This window comes from Diadema setosum, chromosome 15, assembly GCF_964275005.1.
Source record: "Diadema setosum chromosome 15, eeDiaSeto1, whole genome shotgun sequence".
In the NCBI taxonomy this organism is placed as follows: domain Eukaryota; kingdom Metazoa; phylum Echinodermata; class Echinoidea; order Diadematoida; family Diadematidae; genus Diadema; species Diadema setosum.
The window spans coordinates 24,471,594-24,493,716 of NC_092699.1; the positions used below are offsets into that span (position 1 = coordinate 24,471,594).

At 38.0% G+C, this 22,123-nt stretch overlaps 1 protein-coding gene across 1 annotated transcript; it reads left to right on the top strand.

Moving 5' to 3' along the window:
* On the top strand, positions 1-14,417 carry LOC140238835 (protein-S-isoprenylcysteine O-methyltransferase-like). The gene is made up of 4 exons (XM_072318733.1): positions 1-314; positions 7,711-7,969; positions 8,782-8,999; positions 9,896-14,417. Exons 1-4 carry the CDS (start codon positions 96-98, stop codon positions 10,070-10,072), a joined length of 873 nt encoding a protein of 290 aa, XP_072174834.1. The 5' UTR covers positions 1-95; the 3' UTR covers positions 10,073-14,417.
* Positions 14,418-22,123: the final 7,706 nt, after the last annotated feature.

Genomic DNA, 22,123 nt, shown 5'->3' on the forward strand with positions numbered 1-22,123 from the left:
TTAAGTTAGCAGTTCAACGTGAAGCGCTAAATTAGATATCCGCGAAAATGAAGATTTTTGCATTACATGTACAGTATACGTGTTGATAGTAAAAAATGGCTGCGCTGAGAGTACCGTTCGAGGCTACTTTCAGCCTTCGATGGTTTCTGCAAGGAAATTGTATTTCGGTATTGTACTATCTCTTAATATCCTATCCAAGTAGTAGTTCCATTTTCAAAGTTCTTTCCGATCATCCCTTCGTATGTCTGGTCCTGTTTGCTCTTCTTAATTTCACGTATTGTTGGCTCTACTACCGAACGTGGTTTACGCGGCAGGTAAGTCCCATATGTGTAGAAATATGTCGGTATACAAAATAAGCTGGCTCCTTCGTAATGCATGGCAAGCATGGATGGCAGCCGATGCGATAATATGGACTATGAGCTATCTATGGCATGGGTGGTTCGTTCGTTCACCATCAGTTAATAATGCAGTATTTTCTCCAACAGTTTGCTTATGACATTACACAGCATGTGAAGATAATTGAACAGGACGATGTAGAAAGTTTTCAGCTTAACTTTTTTTACCAAGACTGTATAAGAGTAAGACTGATCATGCTGATGTAAGAGAAATAAAGGTTAAACATGTAGGCCTATGAATTATTTTACTGTAAATTTATACAGACTGGACAGTGCAGTGGTCAGTAATATATTCATACTCTTTAAAATATGTGGGTGGTCTGCCTGCCTTCCTTGATTGATCCCTTTTAAACGTTATTCAGTTGGCCTTTGATAAGATTTTTCAGAATATTGACTGGACATCGCTGTCATCAGCATCACATCCAGACATGACTAAGTCAAGTGTCATTGTGGGACACAGATTAATTTGCTTCCATTTGCAAGGCTAGGAGGATTGAAATTTTTTAGAAGATGGCATAAGATGTACTATTTTTGGTTTCAATAGGCAGGGTACTCCAGTCTTTGATGGTTTGTGGCCAGAAACTATGAAAGTATGCTTGCTTGGGTTCTACACTGTATGGTAGCCCTACTACATATCGACCACCCTTTTTGAAACCGACCATGTATACATTGGCGCACAGAACGCTTATTACGCACTTCACTGCGCGCAGAGCACATAAAAATGGATTGGCTTTGACTGTTGATGAGGATGGTGTGGGAAAACGCGAAAATTCACTGTTCATTAATGGTTTTAATCAAGGACAAAATTTCGAATGAATATTTTCACCGAATCGTAATGTAATGTCTATGGAAGTTTCTAAAAAGCTTAGTACAACACGGTGTTCAATACAACTCAGTTTGCGTGCATTGTCAATGCAAAAACAGCGGTCGATTTCAATAAGGAGCTTTACCGCGGGGAGCTGAAACGAGGCCACGCAAGATCGACGGCGATATTTTTGCACTGAAACTTCGAATCGAAAAGGGAACAACGGCATTTGATAGTGCTGGATTTTCTCAATCACGTAGATCAAGTTTTTTACGTGAATTTCAGTGTTAAATATTCTTATCAAGCAAACATTAGGCGGTCGATGAGTAGTAGGTCCAACCATACAGGTGTAAATCTATTGTTGTCATCTCTTCTTGAAGGGTTTGCTTTTATGACGTACAGTAGGGTGGCATGTCTACGGGACTTTCCCCGTGTAATAGAGTTAGGTAAGTCAAAAATGACATCTTCTCAGCTGAAGCGGAGTCAGTTGTAGATCTTGCCCTTGCCCTTGGCCTAGGCTTAATTGGCCTTGCACTTCCATTGTTGGCTAGGCCTTCTTTGCCTTGCCATGCCTTTTGAGATGTCACCTGGCACTGATGACATTGAAGTTGCACATTGATTTTCAGCTCCTGACTCCAGTTCTAGATTGTGCAGACAGTGCATGCACGGCAATCTCTCGGGAAGGGTTATTTTTGGTTTTGAGTGAGTCTTTGAGTGAGCCGCGCCATACATTGCCACTGTGACGAGGATATGTGACTGTATCCATACAGCTTGACTCTGAGTCAAGAAGCTGGATACAGGCTGATACAGCCACACCAATGTGTGTGCATCACACACCTCCTGCCATCATAAAGAAAATATATATAGATATTTTTTTATGTTTTATTAGTTTTAGACAACTTTGTTTAGACAATAGTGGTTTTCACTCCATTCTACTATAACTGTTTTCTTCATATACCTGTAAATTTAAAATCAATCGCAACACTTCAATTATGGGGCCTTGATTATACATGTTAGACTGTACTAGTGTACACTGTAGCTAACTACATCCATGGTTAATCATGTACGCATAATGCATACATTGTATACATAGTGCGTGCATCAATTTTGTGAAAGATGTAAATCATGTCCTGGAAAAGGTGTGTTTAATATATTGTACTCCCCATTGAATTTTAAAAAGTAATAAAAAAAGAAACACAACAAATATCCATACAGCAAATATTTCATGATCTTTTTTTCGTGATCTTGAGTCCAAGGTAAAGGGAAAGGGTCAAGCTTTGAGATTTGGGTTGACCTCCCAACCATTTTGAATTTGGAGGAAAGAATCTGAATTTTGACCATTCCCAGCTCTTGTTTCCTATTTTTCTTGATGATTTTACTACACACTCCTATGGGAACTGCTCTTTCTTTCCTTCTCTTGAGCTAAATCATCCATATTTTTCAGTCAGAAAGGTTGGGAGATCTGGGATAGGGTTTTATTTCAAAGTAATTCTGAGTCGTAGGGTTTGCGTTGAGGCATGGCTTTTACTCAGGTTTATATGTGACCGTGCATCACAAAACCAACAAAAAGTCGCACACCCTGATTTTATGTGAGGACTCATAATAGGTGAAACAGGTCAACTAAACGAGTAGTCAATCTTGAGTTTTTCATGTTTTTTGAAAGAGCAATTCTTCTTCTGAGATCATAAAACAAATGGGAAATTGTGTTTAATAGCAATTTTTCTCGAACCCTTTTTTATAAATAGTGTGATCTAGTTAAGTTCCTTGTCATTTCTTATCTAAACCCTTTACACACTCTTTACTTTCAACTCTAATAACTGTTGAAAGTTAGAAAGGATGATGCTACTGCTTTGAAAGTTGGTATAAGTCATGGGTAGAATCTGTCAATAGAGCATGCTGAATTTCAGCCTATAAAATCTGTTAATCCTTTCATTGCTGTTGCTGTGGAGTTTTACATGTACATACTTTTTTTTTTCCCCATTCAATGTACAGAGCACGGCTTAGAATGCTTAAGTGCTTGAATAGACCCTATACTTAAAGGTAGGGGATACCTTTTACAGACCTCCCAAAATGCAGCAAAACATTAAATATGAACCTCAGGGGACTTGTTTAGGCCACTGCTGAGAAATTTGGAAGTCAACAGTTATCTACAATTTGAATAATGCACAAAACTCAACTACTCAGTAGTTCTGTGTGTCAGCCACACTTAAGCCTTTTTGTTGCAGTCTTCTGTATTTTTTAATCTGTAAACACAAATCTAAAAGTATAAGAGCTGATGTAATAACATACATTGTATAGAGTGTGTGGCAAGAATGTATAGAAATGTTTGTAAGTTTTGATGAACTTTCTTCACAAAATATACATGATGGACACACATGCAGTGCATGGGTCTCCAAAGGTAGCCTAGTAATGTACATGTACTGGAATTTACAGTGAGCCCCGAAAAAAATTCAATTCAAAATCTAACGGTCAATAAAAATGTACTAAATGTTTCCTTCCACTTTCAATACTTTATGGGAGTTTCTAAAATGACGCTCTCTTCAACATACCACTGTATTTATACAACTCTTCATTTGAGGCATGCAAATGGGATTCCCTACCTTTAAGAGCCTCTTTTCTAAACATTCAATTTTCCAGAGTGTGTGCTTTCTTTTTCTAATATTTAGACTGGTTAGGAGAGTCCATAAGATTTGAATTTAGTCACACATTATTTTAAAGCTTAGAGTCTGCTCCCCAAGTCTGGAGACTGTTTGTTGGTTTTGTGGTGGAGGGTCACATTGTACAGTCAACCTCGCATATGTCGAATGTACATGAACTGAAGAAATGGCTTTGACTTAGAGAAAATTAGACCTATGAGGGATTAAAATTAATAGAATATAAAGAGAAAAGGACATGAAAGAAAACCTTTGACTTATGCGAGGTTGACCTAAGCAAGGTCGAGTGTATTTAGTTTAGTCTACGTTCAAAGTAGGAATAGTTGTCTAACCCTGAAATATATGCTGGTAGTGCTTCATGTGTTTCTTTATTCGTAGGATATAGTCCTTGTACCACTGTAGTATGATGGAATAGGTTATGAAAAGTTCAGTTTGAATGAGGGTTACATCTCATTTATGTCTTTCCTACACAACAGATGACTACCAATATACACAGAAGTGACTATTTTTAGATAAAAGATTAGCAAACTTTTAGTAAGGTGAAATTTTCTGGGTATGAGCATGTAAAAAGCATGTAAATCACTGACAAGGCTAGTGGAGCTTGGTTCAACAGACAAAATTCAACACTGGGCCCAACGCCAGCTACCTCAACTACATCATACTTTTGAGGCCAACCTGCTAACAACGATTGATTTCAAGTTTTGGAATTATTGCCTGTGCTAGTGTTGAGTTAGCACTTAAACCAACATTTAGCAGCAATTGAAATCACCCACTGTAGTAATAAATGGCTATGTGATTGTTTATGATGTTATTATCTAGCATCTCTTTACGACATCAAAGGTCAATTTGACTTCATTTTTCATTGTAGATGACTATTTATCCAAGGATCCAATGATGGTCATTAGTAATGATCCCTCGCATGAACATAAAGTAAGACTTTTCAAGGAAAATAAAAAGCAAAAGCTTTGTTTGACAATGTACTTGTAAGTGATACTAGTTCACTGTTGTTAGCAACGCAAATATGTTGTTACCAGAGTTGTTATTTTGGTAGAAGCTGTGACATGGGGTTCATTCAGCACAGGCGTCCATGTCTATTGCTCTTCTGCAAGCAGAGGTGCACATTTTTATCGGCAGGAACAATCACAGATCTGGTATCAGTCTCTTGTGCTGTTTATTTATATATGACTTCGATATTGTCATGTTTGCAATTCAATCCTTATTCCTATAAAATTCACCTTGTGTTCATGAGCAGCAGTGACAACACACATGCATTATTTCCTTCAATCATTTTTAGGTCCAGCCCTGCAATGATAATCTGCTTGTGATGTACACTTGTATGCAATTGTGTGAACATTGATGTACCAGAAAATGCTTTCTCCACAAACTTAGTAGTTCTTTTGCAAATACGTACCTCCCAATCTGTGATAAATTGGGTCAGGCAGGTGATCAACATCAATTGTCCATGAAAATGTGTGAAGACATAAAATAATAGTTTGTGAAGGAGAACACAATTTGGATAGTAGCACAGTTGGTACATGTGCATATATCCATTTGTTTGTCAAATACACTACATGTACATGATGCATACTCACTCACATGCCCAGAGCTCTACCTGCCATGTGTGTGCATAATGCTACATGTAAAATCCACTTGCAATTACAGTGTATTGCAATAGTGAAAGAAAAAAAAAAAATCACAAAGTTCTGTGCAAATAGTGCATTTTGAAATTAAAAGCTTCTGTGTTTGCTGTCAGTTTTTCATGACAGATGGGGAAGTACAAGGTGTACCAACAGAGGAAATGACCAAATTTCACCCTCACGTCTCAGCATTTACAAATTGTAGCCAACAATTAAAATGGAGTCCTGAAATGCCTTTGTATGTTTAAATCCGTGTAAAGTCACATTATCAATCTCCTAAATTACACCAGATGCAACTGACCATAGTTTGTCAGTATACAAAACTTTGTATTTAACTTGATGCAGGTGGTCAAATAAATACTTGAATCAAAGTACAGCCCTACAGGAAGATACTACAAGTAGGTGCACTTACTGTGCGGCAACTTCAATGAAGGCCGTAATGGATTACTGGTGGACAAGATTGTTGCAGACTTTGCTCATTTTTCAGCTTTCAACTTAAGTTTTTGTACTCTTTCCGTGCAAGGCTGCTATGTCATTTCAAGCATTTTCTTGCTTCTTAGCAACATCAGAACTGTTACTGTCATCAGAATTGACAAATACTGGTTTTGTTCATGTCATAATTTTTTATTTTAGTGTGTGACAAGTACAAATTATGTCTACTGTGCGAACTTAGAAGTAATTTGAAATCATAAGCTTGTTAACAGAACAATACACTATATGCTTGTAGTAAAATTAAGAAATACAATGTATTCTTTGTGAATATGGGCTGATGGGGACATTAATTTATAACTTCCTCAAGTTTTCATTAGCTTTCCATCATATTAAGTTTCTATTTGTGACCGTGCACCTCAAAAGGAACATAAAGTCGCACACACTGATTTTGCGTGAGGACTGAAAATAAGTGAAATGGGTCAACCTAGCCAAACTTGACTTTTTCATATTTTCTGAAAGAACGGGTCTCCTTTTACATTATGCTAAAATTTGGTATCATACAACGGGCAGGAAATTGTGTTTTTTTAGCAGTTTATCTCGAACATTTTTGGTAGAATAGTGTGATTAGGTGTGTCATTAGAATCCCTTTTTCATTTCTGAAAAACCTTGTCCACACTCTTCACTTTCAACTCTAATAACTTTTGAAATGATAGTGCTACTGCTTTGAAAGTTGGCATTAATTATGGACAGAATGTGTCAATGAGGCATGCTTAATTTCAGTTTAATCTGATAATCCCTTCATTGTTGTTACTCTGGTGGTTTACTTCCTGTTTTTTATCCCATTCATCACACAGCCGGCACGGTTTGGTAAAGATTAAGCGCTTGAATAGACACTGTACTTCAGAGCCTCTTTTCTCAGTTCACACTTTTCCTGAGTTTGTGCTTTCTTTCCAATATTTAGATAGGTTAGGAGAGTCCATTTGATTTGAGTTATACATCATTTTAAAGCTTAAAGTCTGCTCTTTCAGAATATGGTCTTAACTAAAAATACATGTCTGGCGACTTTTTGTTTGTTTTGAGGTGCAGGGTCACATTTAGCACCTTAGACCCCGTTTACAGTGCGAGGCTCGGTCGTGGCCGAGCCGCGGCCGAGCCCACCTTCATTTAAGTGTAAACGCGCAAAAGGCCAAATGCGAGGCCAAAAATTGGCCTCGCATTTGGCCACGAAAGGTTTGAATCAAAAGCGCGGCCGAGCCCGGCAGTGTAAACAGACAAAATTGCGGGACCCGGCCTCGCAATTGAGGCTGGGCTCGGCCGCAGCTCGGCCCAGCCCCGCACTGTAAACAGGGTCTTAATTGACTTCTTTGGGTTTTTAAGAGAAACAGAGTTTGTTGATAAAAAAAAAGGGGGGGGGGTTTGAGAGGGATTTCTTGCAAGCATGCAAGTCTTTGAAAAACACATGATCTTCACTCATCAAATACATACATTTACAGAAGGTGTGGTATTAACATCTGCTCATGCTTTCAATATTATGAGGTTTTTTTATGTGCATATTTTAAGGATGGTTAAATGTATTCCTGATCTAAAATCACACCTGCAGATTTAAAACATCTTGTGTGTGATTTGATATTATCATAGCCCTGCCCATACATTTATGCTGACATTCTGTTCCTGCAGATCTGATTATCCTTGTTGACATCTGATATTTTTATTTGAAACCTGTGCCATTATTCAGGGGCCTGATTTCAGATTTGGTTTCCTCTTCTTCTTTTCCCCCCTTTTGGCAGGTGGCCTTCCAGGGTTGTCTGCTCGGGGTCCTGTCTGGAATCGGGCTCATCATCGGTCTCTCCTCCAACACCTTCCACCCGTTTGGCTGGTACCTCATCATCCTCAGCTTCTTCCACTTCTCCGAGTTCTTCTCCACCTGCATCTACAACTATGAGAGTCTCTCGCTGGACTCCTACCTCCTAAACCACAGCATCGCCTACCACGTGGCCGCTCTCGCCAGCTGGCTGGAATTCTTCGCCGAGCTCTATTTCTTCCCAGGTATATCTTCCCCACACGCAGATATCCTTTGAACTTGATCCTGTGTTGTGACTATAAGGGAATTTGGTATGTGTGTGTGTGTGTGAGAGAGAGTTTGTTCTTGTTGTTGATGCAGAGAAAGTATAGTTATAGAGGCTATCTACATCTATATTATATGTTTTTTGCTGCTACTTGCTTGAATGTTTAGTATTGTGTGCTAATTCAGTATTATTACGATCGGCGTCATTCTTGGCAGTTCTTGGCAGTAAGACAGACAATGTTTGAACATACTGCCTCACTTCTCTTTCATTCTCTCTTGGGTTTCTTTTTTACTGCTACTCTCAGAAATAAGATCTTATGTTTTGTCTGTATTATTGTGAACTACAGTGTAGTTTCAGCTCAGTGGTAGTGCCACAGTGGAGTAAGTAGTACAATACAATGTAGGTGATGTAGGTTCAAATTCCAGGTGCATGATTATCACAGATTCAGCACAAAATCTTAATTTAGAGAATAACATTTAAAAGAAAATCTTTATTGGTCACAGTGCTTTTGTTTTTGCGGTGTTGGCAAAAGTGATAGGATAATGAATTCAGTTTGCATTGTACATCTTCTTGTAATGATGTTACGCTGTGCAAGAGCTTCTAAACATATTTTACAGAGGTCAAGATTTTGTGGAGGTTCTCACTAAGATGTTTTATTTCCTATGGATTACCAACTTGGTGAAATTTTGTGCAGATACACTGTTTGTTTATAGCTTTGTATGTATATGCCCAGGCACTAGACAAAATTTTAAAGTGACCATGTGAGTTTGTATTTGTTTTATGGAATATCAGGCCTGAAATCCATGTGGTACATCAGCGTACTCGGCTGCGTGCTGTGTGTGGCCGGAGAGTTCATGCGCAAGCTGGCCATGCTGACCGCCGGCAGGAGCTTCAACCATTACATCCAGACCACCAAGGCCGATGACCACGAGTTGGTCACCCACGGAGTGTACTCTTGGTCTCGACATCCGTCGTACGTCGGTTGGTTCTACTGGAGTCTGGGAACACAGGTAGCCTCTCTTTCCTCCATGCTTTTCATTCATCACATTTTGCTGATTGCTGGTATAATTACCTCCACCAAAGAAGGAGGAGGTTAAGTGATCATTAGCATTGGTTTATCTGTTTGCAAAATAACTCAAAAAGTTGTGTACATATTGAAATGAAACTTGCATAAAAAGTTGATATTGACACAAGTAACACCTCACTCAATTTTTGTAGTGATTTTTGCAGGGTTTTTCATCTTTTGGCATATGAGGTCAATGAACTTGGGGTTTAAGATGTGCGTACTGGAGGTTTACATACACACTAGAAGCGTGTGCTGTGCTCGGGCAAGGTGCCGTGCAATGACCTAAACAAAATGCTTCTATTTTAGGAAATTGCATGCTTGTAAGGGTGGAAATGAGTTGCTGGCTTGGCTCTGTGCTCTCCAAGTGCTTTTCTAGTAAGTCTAGTAGGCACTCTGCTTGGGGTTTACACAGAGTCAGGTGGACCGTAAATGTTGTCTTTCATTAATGCTACAAAGTCTGCTGACTGGCCAATAAACTGTTTCTGTAATGTATTCAAAGTCTGTGCATGCTTTATTCACAAACAATTGCCTCAACAACCACATGGGATGTGCACATGTGCATTGTATCAGTATGCAGTACAGAGTATCGACATGAACAAGGTGCATGACAACACTTTACTCCACAAGCACAAATTTCATCATTTGCAGAATTGTTGGGAAGTCTCATTGTGCAAAATTTGAGACTCACAAAATGTTATGTGTATCAGTACATTTAACCCATTGAAGACTAGTCTTGAGTATACTTTGGCAGATGTCTATGGGAATTGCATGTAATTGTTACAGCAAAATCAGCCCATCCTCAACAGGTTAATGACAACACACCTTCTGTTTCCTCCACAGCTCATTCTATGTAATCCCCTGTGTCTGGTAGCCTACACGGTGACCTCATGGCGCTTCTTCAATGAGCGAGTTGAGGACGAGGAGATCACGTTGGTTGCCTTCTTCGGCCAGCGCTATGTGGAATACCAGCAGCGAGTGGGCACCGGGCTTCCTTTCATCAAGGGGTACAAGTTATGACCACGGCATTGTCAATGGATGGGACCATGCGGACGGAACTCCTGCCGTGCTCCTTCACAAGCTTCCATCGCTAGAATGTGTACATTGTGCGTTAGCTGCTGACCCATAGAACCCCCGGCTAGTGACCTGCCAGACGTGCAACTTCCATACAAAGCTTGAAAGTTCCTAGTGAATATTGAGCAGGATATGACAAAATTGTAGAAAATAGAGAGAATTCGCAAGATTTCCATCATGATACAACAGCCTGTTGCATATACACATGTGTAGTGTGGGAGGCTGTGATACTTTACAACCATCTTTTTTTGTTTCAATCTATGTATCATATTTTTTCATGAAATATGGGTATTGGATGTACTGCGTTTGTTATCATTCCAATTATTGACAGGCAAAAATCAGTGTCAGAATGATGGCTAGGTATTTCAAAATTTTCCCTGTGCTTACAAGGATACAAGGAGCAGAACTGTGGCTGTAAACGTTCCAGAAATGTGCATTTACAATGTAATGGTTTAATGTCTGTGTAAGACATGTACACATTTGACAGGGTTTGTTTTCTATTATCTGTTTATCAAATTTTCCTTTGAATGAAAATCAGGCAAATTTTCTGTTCTGATGAAGCAAATTTTATAATTATTTTGTTGCATAGTCGTGCAATGTGGATACTGCTGAGGGGCACACAGAAATATGCATATCACGATAGCAAAGACATGCTGAGTGAAAAATATGCTTTTACAGGTGTTGACCTGAGGGATCTGTAGTCTTTGAAAATGCTCGTATGTGGTTGCATGCTGCCATGGAACCACCAGACAGTCGCATACATGAATTCTGAGTAAACTGCATGATTCTCAAATTAACCATCACAAAACTAGAGTCATGCCACCCATGTAACATTCATTTGAAAACAAGTGCTTTGTCACACAACAGAAAATTGATTAAGTAAATTTGCTCATTGTGTATTCTCTTAGATGCAGATTCAATATTTATTCAGAGTTTTCTACATTGAACATATCACAAATTCACCCAGGCTGTCTTAACTGAATTGTGCAAATGAATCCATTATTGATGTGGCGCTGCATGTAAAATGCACCGAGTCCCGCTGGGAAGGCAAACACAAGAAGAAGAAGAAGCAGTGCTTATTTACGTCGATGTAGGGCAATTTGTCAATCAGTTGCAAAGAAGAAGCAGATCTAGGATTCATCTAACTAACATGTGCTTACATGGTTTTCTCACCCAAACCTGTTAATTGCATCAATTTTGTCTTGTTGTATTTTATTGATTTTGTTACATTTTGCTGGCTTCACATTAGTGTTCTGTCTGGTGTGTTCCTTTCCACTTATTTATTTGTATACAATCATTGAACCCAACTTGTTCTTCCTGTGTAGGAATCAACATTATGATTATAACTATGGAATCACCCAGAAGAGGAATTGACCTTGACAAACAGCTGTGAAAGATACCAAGCTAATTACTGCTGTTTAGTTTGTTTGTTTGTTTGTTTTTCATTTATTTGGAGAATGAGGCAATTTGGATGAGGTACCGGTTGGAGGCATTGCCATGGAAACAATCCAAGAGATTTAATGTTGGAGTAAATAGGAGGAGTGTGATGGTGCAATAATCTTCTCTCAAGTATTGTTGAATGCCTTTTTTTGTCATTGCAATTATATGACCCTGTGATTTCTTACAGCTCTGTCTTTACTATTTTTCATCAAATTGCTGAAAATGTTTTAAGTGATGTCACTGCTAAAAGAGGTGGTAGGAATCTACATCATTACGCACGAGGTAGTTATGTCATATGCGCAGGAATTTGAAGCAGTCAGTTTTACTTGGTTATGTATTATGCCATTTGTATATACTTGTTTACTTATTTTTGATGTATAAACAGAGAAAGTATGTGCCTTTTATGTATTTTACGTATTAATGAGCATTACATTGACTTTTACAGCAAGATTTTAATACCTTGCAACCAAAGGCTTTATTTGATTGGAGGTAAAAGCTGCTGCATGAAATGTTAAATTTTCTTCAAAAATATTGCAAGGTGCTCTTGAATTGGTTGCAAAGTTTCATCAAAATCATATTTATTGCTTGGAATTCAGTCATCACATAGCCTATATGATAAATTTCTTAACTTATCAGTCTTTTTTATATTTCTTTGAACAAAACTATCTGTTCAAGGTTTGATATGAATTGCAACTATGCCCTTTCACAACTTGATATACATCGTATATAGATACATGCATGTGTATTTACCTACAATGTATTTACCTGAAGAGGTAATGCAGGAGTTTTAGTATGAACGGGGGCAGATATTCTTTCATGCTTATCAGTAGGTTGTATGTAACTTGTAATATTGTGTTGGAGGCAGAGTTCATGAATTTCACTTCCAGCAGATTTTCCAGACCTTATGACCGAAATAAACACACAGATGTTAGATGAAGCACTGGCAAATTGAAAACAAAAACAGGCACACTGGGTATGTGTCTGAATTTTGTCTGTGGCAGCAAACAGCGTCCCACTTTCAAACTAATGAATTATTGCACTGAGTTGTTTTTTATTGCAATTTAATTCACATTTTAGTAGTAGCCATGATATAAAAAAAGAAGAAAATAATAGTGATAGTGGGCGTATTACATATACACACTCGAGTTGGTCTTGAACCAATGATCTCCTGATTGCTGAACAGGCATGGTATCCACTGGGCTACTGGTGCTTATTTACTTCGCTGGCAGACAATTTGTTGATCAATTGAAATATTACACCGTTCTTATGTTGGCAGGTCAGTACAGATGATAATAATGAAGGACCAATTTTTTTTTTTTTTTTTGTTGAATTTCCATGTTTATCAATATAAACAACAAGGAATGGTTAATCTTTAAATGTACAGTACAATTGATTCCGGAATATGATTTTGTGGGAAAAGAGCTGAAGATGAAAATTATGGCCCATTCAAAAATACATGTAGTTAACAATATAGGGGTAGTGCATGTAGTATGTAGTCCGACAGTAACTTCTGCCATTAATGCTCCAAAAGAATGCCATCTTCAGATGAATTTCCAGAGGGATTAAATAGTTAGAAAGAAAAAGATCTTTGCTCACTAATGTTTCCTCTTTTCTTGTTCAAGTTTTTGTGGTCTATTCTGATACACCCCCCCCCTTTTTCACATGCTTAATTTACAAAATGAAAAACAGTATTCATTTTGTGACTGATAAAGTTTCATTATTTGAATTGGAGAGTAAAGCTAAATTGCTATTTTACTGTGGTGATTTGTTTGATCTTTGTAAAATTGTTTCGGCAAATGTGCATTTCTGGTTACTGTAAAAGTGGATATTTTTGCGCAAGAAATTTTTCGCGCTTGGCCGCGTAAGATGAATTGTGCATGTTTTTAATTTCGCGGAATCGGGACATTAAATACCGGAACATATGGCGTGCAAAAAATAATCGCATGCTTTTATTTTCGCACGTCTGGTTGCGCGAAATGCGTGAAAATTTCCCCACCACGAAAATTTCCACTTTTACAGTGAAATGTTTTTCTTTTTGATTGTACATTGGATAATACAAGTTTTTTTGATGGGTTGATATTAGCAATAACATTAAGCAAGATTTCATAATTGCTACAGAGTAGGTATTATGATACAACAAACCCCAGACATATACTAGTAGAGCAGATTTGTCAGACATACCAAGAAATAAGGTATCCTGATGAACTTGGCTGTTTGCTGTAAGGTTCTCTTATTAGCATGCTTTCACTGTTGTATTGTTTTTAATTTATAGTTACAATTTGTAATATTTGTTTTGAATACTATGAAGCTGGTTTCTTGTTGCCATCTGTTCATATCTTGTTGCTCAAAACAAATTTAAAAAATCATTTGTTTGGACAATGTGATGGGAGAAAACTTGTGATTTTGTTGTTTATTTTTGCTGATTAAGAATTGTGCATGTGGACAGGATACCATTATGCTCTTATGAGGCTCAGATTACATACGCTTGGCGATCAAAAACATTTTGTTTTGCTTTTCAATGGGCTACTGTAGATCCATAATTATGATAAATTGTCCCATATGTTGTGATTAATGATATTTACAAAAACAAAAATAACAGATTAGCATAAACCTCAGTGAGGGGGAAAAAGTGACTCAAAGTGTCATTGTGGATTTTATAGGCAAGAGGTACTTGTTCATGAGCTCTTCATTCCCATATGTGGCAGGTGTAAAATTCCATTCTAATTTGTCTTTCTTATCTCAATCAATTTATTCATGTTTTTCTTTTGTATTGATACTTTCTTTAATGTGAACTTGAAAAAAAAAGCATTGATGAAAAAGTGTTATGAATAGATAGCATTTCATATCAGTTCTCAGAGTGATTTGGATACAAGCAAGATGTAGAAAAATATCTTGTCCTTCACAGCTGCCCTCACATACACTGTAACCATGTAAAATAATAGCAGAATATAAAAAGCATTGAATCTACCTAGAACATTGTTCCTGTATGTTTTTTATTTGTTCATGTATACTAATACATCAGTGTGTGTATGTGTGTTTTTGTTTTTTTTCTATTCATTCATTGAAAAGTGAAATTCTTTGATCAGCAGTACATTAGTTAAAAGGACCGATTTCCTATAATCAAACATTATGAATACTGTACATGCATATATGGTCAACCTTGCTTCTGGGAAGTCAACCTCGCATAAGTCAAATAATTGCCTGAGGCGAGAGACTTTTCAAGTCCTCTTCTCTGTATATTTGATTGACTTTTAATCCCTCATAAGTTGAGTTTCCTCTATAAAGTCGAAGCCATTTCTTCAGTCCAAATAGATTTGACTTAGGCATGGTTGACTGTACGTGTATTCTAGAATTTATGTGCAGCATAGGACCTACAAATGGAATAGTATGGGAATACACATGCCAAATTGTGTGTGCGCGTGTGCGCGCGTGTGTGTGTCTGTCTGTCTGTCTGTCCATCCATCCATCTGTGCATCTTTATGTTTGTGACTTTCAAACAGGTTTACAATGTCTTGGCCAGCACACAAAGAAAAAGTAACTTGGGGTGACTCAAAATATGTATGCTGGAAATCAACAAGAATGTACATTCATTTGAAAACAACATGGAATCAACATACAAATCTTTGGCATTGGATTGGTAGCCATTATCTTTGCTACTTAAAAAATGCAATGCAGACTCTGTGAAACTTCTGGATTAGCCGTTTGTATTGGGAAAAAATAGATATGCAGGCAACTGGGGGTTATAATGAAGTCATAGGGACTGGCAGTTTTCTTTCGTTATATTGAAATTTCATCATAGCCGAATAAAGTATGCAACAATGTATAGATACTGACTGTAGGACCTGAATTTGTACTTTGTTTTAAAGACCTTTTGTCATAACCATATTTGTTGTAATGGGAGCGCACAGTATCACCATATGTATATACATGTACAAAATATATATATTCCACAGGTAAGTACATATTATGTAAAGTAGCATGAACTCTGCGGAGCATTATTTGTGTTGGAATAATGTGAGTGTACATGTGTGTAAGGCACTAAATGAAAATGCACACTTTCTCATACTGTAAATATACTGTTGTCTACACCATCAGCTTTTAATGATAATCCCAACATTTTTGTAGAAGTTGACCATGTATCAATTTTCAGGTCCAAAGTACTGGCTTCTCCTTTGTTCACATGGCAATGTTCCAATAATGCAAATAATTCAAGAAGTGACATTATCATCATTTACATCAAGATCACTCAAAAGAATAACAGCATCTTGAAACTGAGAAAGTGTTTATTAAAATCACACGTATATCTGCCAACACTGCTCAGGACAAGGGTTGGAAAAAATACTGTAGTACAAAGTTTAGGACACAAGGACCACATATTGATATAAATTATCTTTTATATCAAGTATTCGGATAATTGACAATTATTGCATGGAAAATTCAATTAAACCTGTACACCGAGTCTCATTTACAGAAAGTGAAATTAATAACTTGAACACCTTTGAAGGACATTTTCAGATAAGTACCTGATGTCACATATCACTGGATGTCTTGAAGATATAAATAGATTGTATTAGGAAATTCCCCAGTATTCAAACATTAAATATCACGCTCTTGGACACTTCACTTCAAAACATGAATACATATCACCAAAGTTGATACATAGCCCCGTCCAAATAGTACCAAATTGTTCATGTTATTGGCACATTACCATGGTAACACACTTTCTATCACTATTCAATAACCTACTTTGTACATCACCACCTCAAGAGCAGTATGCGTGCCACATTTTATCTGATCTGCTTATTCTCATGGTAGGGAATATGTCACTTCGGTATAGCTGAAGTGCACACAAACAGCTTGCCTGTGCAGTGTATGCACGTGTGGAGTTAGCTGGAGTTTGAATATGTGTGAATGTAGTGCATGCATGCAAGCACAGCAAGCAAGCAGTGTAAGAATCTATGTGGTGATTATCGACAACATGGAGTCGACGTTCCAATTCCTTGCTCTACCTCTCTTTTCTGTAATTCATCAATGACATTATGTAATGCTATCAGATATGTTAAAATAGTTTCAAGGAAATTCAAAGCCAATTACGGAAGAAAAGTAGATAATTTTGTCTCAAAGATATGCCGATCGTGGGTTGTTTCCATCCCAGCTACCGCTAAATACCTGGATGTCCGACCACAAGAATAAAGTCTAACGAATACAATGTAGTTTTTTGGCCACAAGTTGTTACCATGGTAATACCCCACCACTTTAAATCTTTGGCTGGAGAATAAAAAACCAACAAGCTTCAATTTCACATTCCATGCATTCTATATAAACTTTTTTATTTTTCATTTCTACTGCGATCAAAGTCCAGAGAAGTGAAGAAATACCATTCCTCTTCCCTGTGCTGTTTTGTCTACACATGAATAAATCATAATTTTAATTTGGATGGACATTACACAGATGGTTTTGACAGTAAACAAACAATTTGAAAGGTGCAGACTTTGATTGCCTTTGTGCGGGTAGTCAAGTCCTTGTTGCTTGCACTTCCGAGTTCATATGAAAATTCATTAAATGGTCTTGTGACCTTTATGCGCAAATGACAAAGCTAAAGTCGACATTCAATCATGTCAAATATCTGTCTCAAATTATGAGACAGAGATCTGCATCCTCTCCCTGAAATTTACTGCAAAAGGGCCAAAATCTACAAAGATAATTCAAATCTAGCTATTAATTATGCCAATTTTGATTGTGTATTTGCAACTGACACTTTGTGCACGCGGATGCCAAGTAATGAATGCACACACACACACACACACACATACACCAATGGGCAAGGTTAGGCTATTTCACCGCTACTTTTAGTCAATGGATTAAGTCGAAGTAATGAATTCCATTTGAACCACCTTTGTGACTTTGGGCCAACAGTTCTATATTGCAACTGTAAGATAGAATAAACATTCTTTAAAAAAAGAAAAAGAAAAAAAAAAGTCTGACAGACTAACTCCTAATCACTAAAGTGTACATAAAGAAGAAGATAACTGTTTGGGAGAAGAAAACTGGTTTATCATGCAAAATAACAAAGTAGTTATCACTTGGACAAATGTGTACTTGTACATCGTATTCACCAGTTCTGGACAATCATCGATCAAGTGTCCTTGATTTATGGCAGAAAATCTGAAGAATATCAGACATAAGTTCTGACTAGTTTGTAACCAAGTTAATTGGATTCTTAACTTTTTTTTTTTCCATTTGATTCCAAACTCTTTATACGATATATGATTTAGTCAACTATTATTCGGCAATCAGATAAACATATCTGGCAGCATTATGACAGTGGACTACTTTGTTATTCACTTATTTTTTCATTGCTTATCTGCTTGCTATTTTTATTTGCAATTATTGTTCTCCCATCTCCGCAGTGCCATAAACTTGCTCACTGATGATTCGCAAAGGCAATGGATTTCAGGAAGCTATGTATTAGCACAACTCTTGCCAGGAATCAACAGAACATTCAAGCAACAATGTTTGAAGTGGAATTTTAAGCCCTGTGAAGAAGTCCCCAGGAACATAATCCAGGAATTCAGACTCTTCAAGCAAGAGACCCAGGCATCTAGCGCAAGTATAGCAATGTCAACTTCCACGCATTCTTGCCAACTATTACCTCAGAACATAGCAACTTAGCTCTTATCACCTCTGGTTCTAGAGAAGAAGATTTTTCTAGAGTCCTTAATTGGGAGGCTTTGCACCCCTCACCCCTGGGTCAGGTTACCCAGGGGGGCATGGTGCCCATCTGAACAAACCGAGATCCTATTTTCATATGGATGCGACCTGTCAAGTTTGGTGAAAATCTGTTCAGAGGGAATCAAGAAGCTGAAAATGTAAAAAGTTTACACATGTCCGAAGCCTCCCCACGATGATGTTTGCAAAGATGGATTTTTGATGTCCACTTTACACAATATCAGGGAGTACTTACTTGGACCCATCTTAATGTACATGAATTACATACATTACATTGCCATATCATTTGTGACCGTGCATCACGAAACGAACAAAAAGTTGCACACACTGATTTTGCGTGAGGACTAAAAATAGGTGAAATGGGTCAACCTAGCCGATCTTGACTTTTTCGTATTTTCTGAAAGAGCAAGTCTTCTTCTACATTATGCTAAAATTTGGGATCATAAAACGGGCAGGAAAGTGTGTTTTTTTAGCAGTTTATTTCGAACATTTTTGGTAGAATAGTGTGATTAGGTGTATCTTTAGAATCCCCTTTTCATTTCTGAAAAACCTTGTACACACTCCTCACTTTCAACTCTTAATAACTTTTGAACGGATGATGCTACTGCTTTGAAAGTTGGCATTAATTATGGACAGAATGTGTTAATAAGGCATGCTCAATTTTAGTTTAATCTAATAATCCCTTCATTGTTGATACTCCGGTGGTTTACTTCCTGTTTTTTGTCCCATTCATCGCACAGCCAGCACGGCTTGGTAAAGGTTAAGCGCCTGAATAGACATTGTACTTCAGAGCCTCTTATCTCAGTTCACACTTTTCCTGAGCGTGTGCTTTCTTTCCATTAGGAGAGTCCAATTCAATTGAGCTATACATCATTTTAACCCTAAAAAGACTGGGCTATTTTGGTAAGCTCGAAAGACTGGGGGGGGGGGGGGGGCCTAAAGGGCCCCCCCCTTAAGATCTCGGCCGTGGATTGCGCGATCGCCGCGGAAATTTGCACAATGGTAGTGTGCGATGTAATCTACAAGATCGTATATTTAAATTTTCCAAAATAGTCTTATTTTATTTTATTTTGATTAATTATGCTAATTTATGCGAGAAATCAGACTCTTTGATCTAAATCAGTAAATAAAGCTCCAAAAGTGCTCATTTTTGGTCTGATTATTCTTTGTGGCATTCTTCGCAAATGTACTTGAAAAAAAATTCGGTATCAAAATTAATTTCTTATTTATGTTATTGTTTTATGAATTTCTTATGTATTTCTTTGTTTTTTCAACCTTTTGTTTTTGCTTTTTTTTTAAACAAAATTTGTGGCAGACACTTTTTGAAGCATAATACTACCAAAACAAATTAATTTTAGCCATTGAGAGTAAAAATAAGCATATTTATATGAACCATGTGAAAAAACTCAATTTGCATTGACTTTGTACACAAAATCACATTTTTGAGCCATTTTCGGTCTCACGTGCATGTACAAAAAGTTATGTAACTTCAGAACCGTACCCCCGGGCGTCACAAATTTGGCGTCAAAATGTGCGGGAAACTCGAAAGAAAAAAGTCATAGAGCATCGCGGCGAGAGCATTGCGTGTTGCAGAGTAATCGCGCGAAATGTCGAGGGGGGGGCCTTTTAGGCCCCCCCCCCCCCCCCAGTCTTTCTAGGGTTAAAGCTTAAAGTCTGCTCTTTCAGAATATGGTCTTAACTAAAATTTCATGTCTGGCGACTTTCTGTTTGTTTTGTGATGCAGGGTCACATTTTACAAGACAACAAACCAGGAAGATACACATTAGATGTGCTCTAAGTGGAAACACTCACAAAGTAGTTTCAACCAAATTATTGCAATCCCACATTACCAAAGAAACACCCCTCCAAAACACAAATTAACAAACCAACAAACCTCCAACTTTTAGCCTGCTTCTGTATGTCTGAAAACTGCTCAGTGATGTTAGATTACCTTAAGAGAGAAGAGAGACACATATCTTTTCTTTTACATTCTAGTTTACAATCTATAGTCCACAACTGCAATTACTGGATTGTCTTGTGTTAAACGGAAAGACAAACTATACAGGCTGTCTTTGCAATGACATCACATGGATTTGCATCATGATTAGGTCAAATCTAGAGATTTTCCAAATGGTTAAGCAAGGAGAATTCTAATTGTTAATGGTAAATAATCAAGCAAATAAAACATTTTCAATATTCGGTTTCAACGTAATCTGTAATACATGGCCAATTCAAACAGACCACTATAAAGGTCAAAATATCTCACAAATAACCCGATTCCTTTTGTCAAATAAACAGCAGTCTGAATAAAGACAAACAATATTGAAGGGAAAATGTTACGGCTAAAAATCCACAACTTTCAGCCTTAATTCAATACAGATATAGTGCCCTTAGGTAAAATAGTATATCTACATCTTCACTTCACATAATCTTGTACATATTTCAACATGCAATAAATATCTGTCTCAAAATTAATTTGTTCCAATTCAAGGTGGATAAGAAATTCAGAGATGTATTCTAAGTACAGAAAACGATTAGATCAGTTACGATCCTGAGAGACAGTAGGATTCGCCTTATCTTTTAATTTCTTGCGATTTCGCACTCTCCACACCACGTTTTCAGTCTCTTCTACAATGGCCTTCCTCTGCTTCTCTCCTTCATCACATCCATTCGGGCGGGGTCCCGACGAAGCATCCTCCGAGGTCGTCACGGTGACACTCAGAACCGATCGCTTCATCTCGGGGTCCCTGCGTTTCATCACGATTGTCTCTGGCTCCAGTTTACTGTCCGTGGTGGGCAGCGACACGCCGTCCACCTGCCTTTGGGTCTGATCGGCCAGTTCCTCGCTCATGCTGAACCGCTTCACACGCGAACTGACGGACACACCCCTCCTCTCGTTCCCATTGACGATGCTTACATCACACTTCGTCCCATGACAATCCCCACTCTCGGCCCCTCCTCCGTGTCCTCCTGATGCTGCTGCTCCTACACTGCTCTCACCAGACAAGATCTTACTCTCATCGCAACGAGTTCTGACCTCGCTTTGTCCAGCACCGGAGCATTTCGAGTCTTTCTCTGCACTGGAGTTGTTGCCATGACAACACTGCTGGGCAACATCCAGTCCAATCTTTGCACCCACCACCCCATCCTCCTCACAATGATTTATCTTGGTTTGTTCCAGCAGAATCGCATCCATCACAATCTGTTTGGCGCGGAGTCTCTCCAGGTCCTGCGGCTCGTCCTGATTCTGCGACGGATAACTTCGCCCCTGGCTCTCACCTCCGGCCTTCTCAATACATGATGCGTTGCTATGGTTACCCGCAACATCCGGCAATCCCCGACTACACTTACTATCATGATCCAGCGTGGAGCTAAGCACCAGTTGAGTCACTTGTTTTAGGTTGTCTTCCAATATCTTAGCATCCTCTGCACTTATCTTTCTTTCATCTTCATCGGTGGACGAACTTTCTGGTTTAGACCTTAAATGACATATGAAAAAGATGAATCACACTTTGAGCACAGAACATAAAGTAGATAATCCACCATTCAAGAAAGCTAACACCATTGAAAAAAATTATTATCATGATTGAAACATCGAATGAGAACAATCATACTTCAAGAAAGAAAATCCACATGACAATGACATCAAAAACTGCTAACCATAGAGACTATAATATAGTCTCTATGTTATATTATATTCAAACAGAATAGCTTTGTCATTGATCATTACAAGACAGGAGTCTTTTCATTTGACTAATGAAAATTTTAGGGACACCAAGGGGGGGGGGGGGGGGAGGGGGGAGAGACAACAAGTACATTTTGAACCAG

Bases quoted from the DNA above. Each gene is read 5' to 3' on its own strand.
- LOC140238835 (XM_072318733.1), top strand. From the start codon at position 96: ATGGCTGCGCTGAGAGTACCGTTCGAGGCTACTTTCAGCCTTCGATGG. The intron at 7,970-8,781 runs GTATATCTTCCC...ATGGAATATCAG, and splicing joins CGAGCTCTATTTCTTCCCAG to GCCTGAAATCCATGTGGTAC. The intron at 9,000-9,895 runs GTAGCCTCTCTT...TTTCCTCCACAG, and splicing joins ACTGGAGTCTGGGAACACAG to CTCATTCTATGTAATCCCCT.